The following is an 11,175-nucleotide window of genomic DNA, read 5'->3' as shown; positions in this document are numbered from 1 at the left end:
TCCCTGAGATAGGATCTTGCTCAGTAGTGCAGGGTGGTCTCAAACTCATGATCCTCCTAAGTCTCCAGACTGCCCGTATTATTGGGCTGCACTATCACCTTGACCTAAATTCAGCCATAAATGTTAAATGCTTTGCTTCCACAGTACTTCTACAAAAGCTCAGACACAGTCTCTCCATTTTGAGTTGGTTCAGAAAAAAGATTAAACTCAGGTTAATTAGCTGAAGCAGGAACATTTGATAAAGATATATATATATTTCCAGTATTAATCCAAGGAATCGAGTTTCCTACCTATTATTTCAATCCTTGTTTCAAAGATCAACACTCACCTCTCAGTATTTAGTTTTCCTCGAATGCAGAATACTCCAGCAGCATCTGAATCTAAGCGAAATACATCAAATTCCAGTTTATCACCCACATTTATCTCCAAGGTTTGCCACTGCTCAAATGACATGTGCTCAGGCTTAGGGATGGAGGCATTAAAACACCCATGTACTAAGCAGCCAATGTGACTAGAAGACACTTTATTAACTGTGCCCTGAGGAGGAGGAAAGCAAAAGACAAAGCATCAAGAAGAGAGCCAAAGAGTTAGAGGTCAGTCACACTTTATAAATCCCAATATGACCCTCCGAAGAGAAATGAGATTAATGGCATGTTTTAATATGGAAAAAGTTTATCTAAATACAACTTACCAAAATGTAGAATAGAGATTTTAGAAAACTTTACCTTCATTAAATAAAAAGTATACATTTATTATAAATGGGTAAACAATAACTAAACTAAGCCAGTTCTGCCATGGCATTGGTGCATTCCCTGGCATTGGTGCATTCCCACACTATAGATAAATGAATTAAAAAATGTATGTCTGACATCCTAGACAAGACAGCTAGAGGATATCACAAAGATCAATGGTTGCCAAGAACTGTTGTTGTACATGGTGAGAATTAGCAGGTGGAAAAGAGGGGAATTCTAGGACAGTGAAAATGTTCTATGATGCTGAATAGATACCACTGTCCATATGTGGAAACCCAGGGAATGTCCAACACAAAGGGGGAACTCCAGTGACTGTATGGGAGGGAGAGCAGGATGGCAACTGAGTAAGATTCTCTGGCAATCTTTCCCCCTAATTACAGCTATTCATAAACTAGAAGACAACTAAGATCAGCTGAGAGACCACTGCCTGCTTTCAGTATAACAAAAGAAAAGATGCACTGAGGATGGCAGAAAGTACAAGGTTTTCCTCCCCCAACTCCAGGGAGGAGAAAGTTACCACCCACTTGAGGGATAGAGGAGAATTAAGTTCAGGCTGTAGACGTTAGGCCCTGTGCCAGGCCTGCAACAGGGAAGGCCAATGCTGGGCAAAGCCCCACACCCCTACGGTCAGCTAATACTCCAGACTGAACTGCTGGAATTGTGCTGGGCAGGCAGGAGATGCCTCACTACTCCCCTTCTAACTTTACCCAGCAAAACAAGGAGCAATAATACGAAGGCTAGCACAATGTTCTGTGTCAGTCTCACTGTTGGGCCTGCTGCTCCCAGTGGAAACTCAACGTTCAGAACACAGAGCACAAAAAGCCTATATCCCAGTCCCAGCAACAAGAGACTTGTGCACCTGTTGAACAGATCTGAGTTTCATTTGCATCAGTTGGTGTGGACCTGGAGAACATGCACTCTTCTCTGCAGATGTCTGTGGCTCTCAGATTCAGGTGCAAGAGCCAGCCTAGCACCAGCCATGATGGCCAAGGGACTATCTCTACTGCCACCTGCCTCCTAATTTAGGTCAGTGTTCAGAGATGAGGCTCTAGAACACACCTTGATACCAGACAGAGAACTGTGCCCCTTTGGGACAAACTAGTGTTTTAGTCTGCATTACCTCTAGCTGCAATATAGACCTCAGTATACCACTGAAATTGTATAGGTCCTTACAATTCTGAGGTTCAGGCACGACCCACCTTAGTATCAGTCAAATTGGCCAAGGATCTGCCTTTACCAACACTACCCCAAAGTTGCACAAAATTATAAAACAGATGGAAAAACTCTTAATAAGTTGAACTTAATAGTGTATCAAAAAAAATCAACATGATGAAGTTGACAAATTTCATTATATGATTTCAAAAATCGCATGACATATACAAATCAGTAAACTAATTATGTAGCTAAAATTAAGGATAAAAATCATGATCATCTTAATAGAGAAGAAAAAGCATTTGATAATTTCAACATTTATCACAAAACTGAAGCTTGACAACTGCACAGAAATCAACTAAAAATGGATAAAAGACATTATTACAAAATACGAAACCCCGAAACTAGAAGAAAATAAGAGAACTATGTCAACATAGCAATAAAGGCAGTGGTTTTTCTGAGTAGGACACTAAAAGCACAAGAAACAAACAAAACACAAAAATGAGATTGCCTCTAACTAAAAAGCTGCTCAGCAGAGGAAGCAAGAGTTAAAGAGACAGCACACAGAACAGGAGAACGTAACTGCCCACTGTTCTTCTGGCACAGAACTACCATATGACTAGGATATAACAATCCTGCTCATATGCAAGAGGAATAAAGTCAACACAGAAAAGAAATGTCTATACGCCTGTGTTTATTGTGGCACGATTCACAACAGCTGAAATACAGAATCAGCTCACATGCCAATCAAAAGATGAATGGGTAACTATGGTTTACATAGACAGAGGAATATTGTAGAATAAACATATCCACGAGAAGAATGAAATCCTGTTATTTGCAGCAAAATGAATAGGACTGGGTGCATCAGACTAAGTGAAGTCAGTCAGGCACAGAAAGACAAGTACATATTTGGTCTCATATGTGGAAATTAAAAAATCATTCTAAAAAGTACCCTTGGAGTAGAATAGTGGTTACTTGGGGGTGAGAAGGGTGCTGGGAGAGGGTAGAGGAATACAAATAGAGAAAATTATACAAAGAAAGAGGAGAAAATGAGGTACATACCACTAACTTTTGCCCTGGTTCAGGGCAGAAAATAACAAAATCTGCTTCAATGTTAAGATGAATGTGTCCTTGATCATCATAAATATCTCCTAGTTCACCCACAACTCTGATGTTATCATATGCAATAGGGACACCTAAAAGGCTGTTAAAGAAGAAATAGAGAAAATGTTATTATTAATTCTGTTATCATTAATTCTCTTTTACTCTAATCATACTTTTAATGCCTTTGATATACCATCTATTCCAAAATGAAAATACGATCACACTTAGTCTTATGGACTAGCATACGGGGTTTTTAGTAGCTGCAGTTTACCAGAGTTTCAGTGTGCAAGTTAAGTTAAAGTGATTATCTACATGGGTATTCAGAATCATGTACCAAAAATAAACCGATACCCCCTTAATTGCTACCTATCTGAATCACAGTCACACTAGAAGAAATAATGGGACATGGCACAGAAAATGCCTAGATACTTGAATGACTAAATGAGGCAATTTTGACATTATCCACCATTACTGCATTTCTATGCCTGATAGTACACAGCAAGGGAAGCACAGGGAAGCACTACAGTTAAAGCTACAGCCTCTGATTATTAGACCCAGTGACTTCATACAGAAAATCTCAAACTGAAACCTTTTCTAGTAAGGAAAAATGTTAATGTATGCAATTGCATTATTTGAGAACTAAATTTGACACTTAACTGAACAAATTTCAAGTCAAGAATAGTAGGCAACTATTATTTCAACAAGTTCTTTTAAAAAAATAATAATACCAGTGCTGGAGAGATGGTAAAGCAGTTAAGAGCACTGACTGCTCTTGCAGAGGACCCAGGATCGATTCCCAGCACCCTAAGAACCCTCAACTCCAGTTCCAGGGAAATCCGAAGCCCTCTTCTGACCTCTGTGGCATTGTACAATACGGATGCACTCACATACGTGCAGGCAATGCACTCAAACACATAAAATAAAAACAATAAAGAAAGAATAATAATACCGATTTGATCATTTCATATAATGTATTTTGACATACAATGTATTTTGACCATACTCGGACCCCTCTCCCATCTCCTCTCAGATCCACCTCCCTTCTTCCTAATCTCCCTCATACTTCCTGTCCTCCCTCTATATTTTTTAAGGCTACCAGTTCAACATGTGTACCCCAAATACTCTTGGGTGTGGGTCCATGCCCTGAGCATGGTCAAACTATCTGGCCTCACATCCTGACTTTCCCACATCCAGCAACTATCCATTGCCAAGAGCTCCTCAGCTCGGCTGGGGCTTCATGCCCCCCTCCCTGTCTCCTGCTGGAGTTTTGTCTAGCTTACACTTGCACATGTCTTCTACATGCTATCACAAGCACCGTGGGTTCATATATACAACTGCCCTATTGTGTATGGAAAACACGATTTCATTGTACACATCCACCACGCCAGCTCCTCCAATTCTGCTGCCTTCTCTTCCTCAGTACTCTAGGGTTAGGGTGTGAGACAGATGTCCCACTTAGAGCTGAACACTCCAAAGTCTCTTATTCTCTGCACTGACCAGATGCAGGTCAACAGGCTAATTTGTAACTAAGGAGAAAGACCTGTGAGCTTTACTACTACACTCACTAGTGCCTGAGGAAAAACTCCTTGACTCCCAAAGAAATCATTTAATTACTGCACGTAAAAGTGTATTACTATTCTTTACCTAACTTTATCGGATCCATCTGTTTACACATTGTGATCCCACACACAAGTCTACGGTCATGGATAGTAGAAAACGTTTTTGTTGGCTTCATTTAAATTTCTGGTATAATTCACAGTAAGAGAAAGGATTTATTCCTAATAGATTTTACTTCAATAAAACAGCCAGAACCCATTAGGAAGGAACTTTAGCTACCAAATTAGGAAAATCCTAAACTCAGGCTTCCTCACTCTTTTGAGTTTGTTACTGCTTTCATAAGCAGGAACTGTACCATCACTAAGGCAATATCAGGGACATTGAAAATGGAACAGGAAAGAAAAACAAAAAGTAATCACCACAATTGGTAGTAAAAAAAAAAAAAAAAAAAAAAAAAAGTCCCTGTTTTCTCTACTCAAAGCTTCTCCATACAGAAAGTGATTCTCGAGTGAAGGGAGCATGACTGATCCTTTGGAGGAGGCATTTCCAACACAAGGTTCTGATCATCTTTAACACAAACGCTGCAAAAGTAAGGGAAGGAGAGTCTACTATGTACAGGACAGTTCAATACAATACCTGCAAAGCCATCTCTATGCATAATTCTGGGACAAAGGGCAAGCCCATTTATAAATAGCTGGGCATAAGATTTAACTTAAAAAAAAAAAACCATATCAACATCAATCTGTCACCTAGCATGTTTTTAATATTGTGTATGTAAATACAAGAGATTGTGGGGTGCTTTACCAAAAATCACTTAAGTATTTCAGAAAAGCATTGGTAACTATAGATACAGCATGCATTATTTGAGTTTTCAATGAGAAATGACTAATCAATCCACATTAGTAACTCCAACACTTATCAACAACCGTTCTCAAGTGCAGAAAGCATCTAACTTCTTCAGTCTTCCCAGTTACGCTTGAATACCACACATTCAAACAGTTCATGCGATTAGAGTATCAAGAATTTTTTTGTGTAGGTAGGTGGTATTTAGTTTTAAATTTCATTTCAGTACACTGAATGATATTTTTGTAACATCCCAACACTGTTATCTTTTCTTATTTTTTCTTTGTTTTTTAAAAGGCATCCCAAATAGGTATCAAGTCAATGTAGTAACCTTACCTAAGATATTTAGGGGACAATTAAATCAGGTTTATGGGACATTAGACTGAACACTTACGACTTCTCTGGGACTACTAGGAGAGGATACATCTTTAAGTCAAGGCTGCCAAATGGAAGAGAATGGCTTTTCTTTTATTCCCACCTCCCTGCTAAATGGCCTTTTAAAGGTTCACCTTAGTCATAAATTATGATGTGATTTTAGAAAACTACTTACTTTCTCTAAGAGGACAGTCCAAAGTTGAAATAGGATACCTTTTTAAAAATTCTGCCACTGGGAAAGAAAGGTAGGTAGTCTCTCAAATAGGAAGTGTTGCTGAGATATCTTAAACGTCAGTATGGGAGCCATTCTCAACTTCTCTATTCCGTCTTTAAAAAAGAAGACGACTGTTGCTAAAGAATGGTCCTCAAGTCTGAAAGCAAAAACTATACAGGGTAAAAGGTTGATTGATACTATATTCAATTCCCAATATTCTTAATGTTTGTCCCCTTCTCTATTAATACTCTAATAACATTGTGTAGTACCTAACCTGCACTGAAAAAAACAGGCTTCTTTAGCAGACCTCACTAGTAACAGGGAAGGGAGGCATCCAGATCTACTGAACACTCTAGCCTATTCTACATGGCTGCGTCATCCAACTGTGTAACAGAAATCATCAGTCTCTCATAAACCTGGGGTAATGCTCCTATTAGACAACTCTAGGTGCCTTTCTCCTAGTAGATGAAATAACTACATTTCCATATTTCATGACCACCTTGTATCGTCTTAAACCCTCTAAACTCCCTAATCAGTTTTCTTAAATGTAAAAAAAATCCTAATTTATCTCTTTATCTACTATTCCATTTATTTAAAATATCATATAATTCTGACAGGCATGGTGAAGTGCACCTTTAATCCCAGCACTTGAGAGGTAGAGGTAGGCAGATCTCTGTGAGTTCAAGGTCAGCCTGGTCTACATAGGAAGTTCCAGGCCAACTGGACTACAGGGAAAGTTTGTCTCAAAAAGATCAAAATAAATAAATAAAATATCATATAACTCTAAATTGTTTTTTAAACTGTATACCTGATCACATCCTAGGGGCTAGAGACATATACTACTCTTCTCACAGGGTATGTCAAGTCTCAGAGCTGGGAATAAGAGAAAGAAGCAAGAATAGTAAAACAAAACAGAAAAACCAGAACAGAAACAAAAAGCCCTCTCAAACAACAGGGAAACTACTAAAGGCAGAAGGGAAGGAACACAATGGCTATCTACAGAGTCAGCTCCCAGTCTCTGATACCCTACTCACGAATCTAGGGGCACTCAATGTCTTCCCCTGACATAAGATAAGCCTCAGTGAGTTAGATAACATTAGCAGCTCTCTGGTTCAAGATACTAGTTTAAATTTACTTCCTATTTGTTTATGCCATTGACTGACCGAAATGCTACCATCTCAAACCCTCAGTATATGTGGTTCTCAAAAGCTACAAGATCAAATTTAAAACTTCTCTCACTATAACTCAACTTAGGTTTGTGTCAAATTTTAGCATGTAACTGGATTTGACTTACATTTATATCCCTAATAATAGCTCGAAGTTCCTTGAAACTTGGATTTTTTAATCTTTATATCCCAAGTCCCTAATATATAACATAGACATAGATGTTACACACTGGTTTAAAGGAAGCTGCATATTCTGGGCAGGTCGATTCTTAATGGGTTTGATTGTGCCACAATCTGTGAGAATTTGGAAACAGTTCCTTATAATTTGCCTAAGCAAAGTCACATAGGAAATCCGAGCAATTTCCGGGTGTTCACGGAATTACTGGGGAACAGTGATGCCTTCCTTCCCAGGGAACCTATTCCCCTTATTTCTGAATTCCTCTTTTGTGCCAAAGTAAAGAAGAACATTATAGCATCTATCTTTCCCTTGAAATCTGGAGTTTCTTAATATAAATGCACTCGTTTTTCTGTTTTTCACTCCCAAAAACGATAGGCTGACGACAGATGAATCAACTTTCTACTTCTAAATACAATACAAATGCTTTGCAATGAAACGGCTTACCGATGTACATATATGTGTTATCTTCGTGGAAGGAACAGCAAATGTTCGTTGTCAAGTGAGAAAACATTACCCGGAAGTGGCTATATCAAACTTTCAGCACCCAAACACAGCCTACTGGGTCTCTAGACACAGGCTGTACCCTCGTCCCCACACCTAGAAGGGCTTCCAGCACTCCAGCAGTGGCCACTGTCACTTCACCTACCGTTTCATCACGAGATGGGCCACGACAGTCTGGGCCCGGCTGGGGGCAGGAACACGAAGGCAGACGCCCGGGGACCAGGGCGACCCGCAGCACCCGTCCCATCTCTACGGCGTCGTGGGGTCCCGAAGATGCTGTGCAGCGCGGCCGGCTCCGGGCACAGCTGAGCGTGTACCTACCTCTCGGAGTAGCGCAGGAGCTCGGCGTCCAGCTGCTCACGGATGCCCGAGCGCTTCCGGCTCAGGTAGCGGGGCGACAGCGCTATGTGCCTGCGGTGCGGCACGGCCACCAGGCAGGAATAGCGGCCGCTGACCAGCGCGCAGGCCGCGGCGTAGCTCGGCAGCTCCAGGCAGGGCACTACGCCCGCCGGCCCCGCCACCGGCCTCTCACCCGTTGGGGGAGGCCGGGGCGACTCTGAGCACCCGGCAGCCATGCGCCCGGTCAGGATCTCGGCGCCCACTGCTGACGCAGGCACCACCACCTCGCCTTTGACACCTGCTTACGTCATCCACCAGCGACCAGGGTCGGGGATATGATCACCTAACGGTGCATTATGCCACTGCGACCAGCAGGGGGCGACCGTTCCCATGCAACTAAATTTAATCAGCCCAGGGTTTAAGTAAGGAAATAGAGTTCCATCTTCACTGGAAGGTATACTCGCCGACTGGGAAAGTTTGATTTTATTGATCTGGGCATTCATATCTAAAAAAGCAGTTCCCCGATTTAGCCTGAGTGTGTTTGCTTGTTTGTTTTTAAATTCCTCAGTGATTTCAATCCTGAGTGGGGACACGTGGTAATAAGAGTATTTTCTTCATTGGATTTAGCGTCATATTAGTAGGAATGCCCTTTGCAGTGACAACGTGGCCTGATAGAATTTTACAAACTTGGGCTGAACAATGATGAATCAAAAGTATGTATGGACTGTATTTTCGATGGTGGAGCCAGGCCTACACAGCCGGCTGCATACTGCAACTGCAGCCTCCATGGAACCATCGCATCTCTCCAGTCTGGTTTCTCTCTTGCTTCTGCTGTACTACGGTGTGTGGTGTCACTGCTTTTTAATTGCCTAGGCCCAGCTGCCAGTCTCAGGCTTTTGCTCTGTACCCAGATACTAATCAGATCAGTAGGAAATCACGGAGCTGCCCCCAAGAGGAAACCACACCCTATTTGAACTGCTCTGTGTCCTAGCACCCAAATTAGCCTATGGAAGGCTAGCTTAATGGTTACGGGCTACTCTGGAGATATCTCTAAAACACAAGATCAAAATGTGCTCGGTTTATAGTATGCCTCTTTAAAGGAATTCAAACTCCTTAACATGGCTCATAAGTTACTGTCCCATTTTATGATCTCCCTGTTTACTGTTAATCGGCTAGCTACCTAACTATACTCATGGCTGAATCCAGTTTCAGCATACTTTTTTCTCCTTTCCTTCTTCTCTCTTGCTTCCCCCTTCTACCCTCCATCCCCCGAGCCCTTTCTTCTAACAGGGAATAGTTTCCTTCAAATTCTAGTTGCATAATGTCAGTGTTTAGCTTAGATTTATACATTCTCATCCTCCACAGTTTACTACCTCCAGACCACTCTTTCCTTTTAAGGATCGGGTAGCAGCACCACCACCACTTGCTTCAATGTTAATTTTACATTAACTAGTCATTTTCTTGCCTGGTTCATTATTAGATTACAGTTACACTAGTGAAATATTTGGCTTGTTCAGCACTGCAGCCTCCATATAACTCAACACCACAACCCTTGAACAATCAATGCATCCTAAGTGAATGCCTGGATAATGCTGAATAAATGAGAGAAAAAAGCAATGACAAAGAGTTCACAGCCTAAACAGAAGTGGGATCCAAGCATAAACATTCAAGAGAATTTTCACAAGTTTTGTGCCAAGACGTGTATAGCAGGGAGTGAGTGATGGGACTTTAACTTTCTTTCCTCTAGAAATCTATTTTCTTTTTCTCTTTTTTTTTTTTGTAAATAGATATAATAATACCATTTCTGTTTGAATACCATAAAGTAATGGTAGGTGATTCAGATATTCAAATAAGATAAATAGAAAGCATTTACTATCAGTTAAGATTCATCATGGGATGAAAATAGGATGAAACAGCTCTCAAAGTCCAGAGATAGACCTTTAAAGTCCATAAGTGGGAAACACACTGAGGTTCACCGTTTACTAAAAATTCCTGGAACACTGGAATAGAGGACTCGTGTGTTAATTGGTCTCAACGCTGGCCAACCATTGAAATCAACCAAGGATCTTTAAAAAATATGATTTTAGCTGAGCACGGTGGGGCACACCTTTAATCCCAGCACTTGGGAGGCAGAGGCAGGTGGATTTTTGTGAGTTCAAGGCCAGCCTGGTCTACATAGTGAGTTTCAGGACAGGTGGGGCTACAGGGAGATCCTGTCTCAAAAAGACAAAAAAAAAAAAGATTTTTTTATTCAGACTAAATTGAGCTTCTACCTTTTTAGATCTATCTGAATGCCCAGACCAATCAAATCACACTTCTGGTAATTAAGTATATCTTGCAGTGAAGATGGATCTATACATGTGGCAAGAAATTTTAATGAGAACAATTCATCCTAACAACACTTTAATGAAAAATTAATCTGGATTATTCAATCCCCAGATAAACTTTGCCCATAGTCAAATATCCAAGTAATGGCTTTTAACAACTGTTAAGTGTGATTGTACCAATTTGGTAACTGATCTTGACTGTCAACTCAAATGGCTTGAGCAACACCTTGGAAATTGGTAATGTGAATCCTTGGATATGTCTATGGAGACATTTTCAGTGAGGCTCAGAGTTAATGGTTTAATACACTGATAGATAATGGATTAAATTTTTGAGCAGACTAGTGTAGAAGATGTCTACCTAGGGAGAGTGGACACCTGAGGCCAGGTATTTGAAGGGTTGATCTTGGCCCTGGCCCATTCTGTAATTACTGTTGCCTGGCTACAATAAAGTGAGTGATTTGCTCATCCACACTAGTCTTCACCACGATGTTTTGCATCACCATGGCCTGGAAACAACAGACCCAGCTGACTGTAGATTAAGACCTGAAGCTGTAAGTCAAGATGAATCCTTCCTCTCAAGTTGTCTTTGTCACAGTAATGAAAACACTGTGTTGCCACAACTCTGGAATAGTTTTGTGCCCTTTATGTGTCCCTAAGCATTAATATA

At 40.8% G+C, this 11,175-nt stretch overlaps 1 protein-coding gene across 2 annotated transcripts; it reads right to left on the bottom strand.

Moving 5' to 3' along the window:
• Positions 1–309: 309 nt before the first annotated feature.
• Positions 310–8,466, bottom strand: Twistnb (TWIST neighbor). 2 transcript variants are annotated; one of them, XM_029563284.1, is made up of 3 exons: positions 8,164–8,466; positions 2,967–3,108; positions 310–537 (listed from the first exon to the last, which is right to left on the bottom strand). In XM_029563284.1, exons 1-3 carry the CDS (start codon positions 8,415–8,417, stop codon positions 325–327), a joined length of 609 nt encoding a protein of 202 aa, XP_029419144.1. In that variant the 5' UTR covers positions 8,418–8,466; the 3' UTR covers positions 310–324. The 2 variants fall into 2 exon arrangements, with proteins under 2 accessions (XP_029419144.1, XP_029419152.1); XM_029563292.1 differs by having other exon boundaries at positions 329–380.
• Between the last annotated feature and the right edge of the window lie 2,709 nt (positions 8,467–11,175).

The sequence above is a fragment of the Nannospalax galili genome, unplaced genomic scaffold (assembly GCF_000622305.1).
Source record: "Nannospalax galili isolate Female #2095 unplaced genomic scaffold, S.galili_v1.0 scaffold450, whole genome shotgun sequence".
Classification (NCBI taxonomy): Eukaryota; Metazoa; Chordata; class Mammalia; order Rodentia; family Spalacidae; genus Nannospalax; species Nannospalax galili.
This window is presented reverse-complemented; position numbering and strand designations above follow the sequence as displayed.

Coding starts and splice junctions, on each gene's coding strand:
- Twistnb (XM_029563284.1), bottom strand. CDS start 8,417: ATGGCTGCCGGGTGCTCAGAGTCGCCCCGGCCTCCCCCAACGGGTGAG. Junction 3,109..8,163: donor CTCCTGCGCTACTCCGAGAG/GTAGGTACACGC, acceptor CTTCTTTAACAG/CCTTTTAGGTGTCCCTATTG. Junction 538..2,966: donor AACCAGGGCAAAAGTTAGTG/GTATGTACCTCA, acceptor CCTCCTCCTCAG/GGCACAGTTAATAAAGTGTC.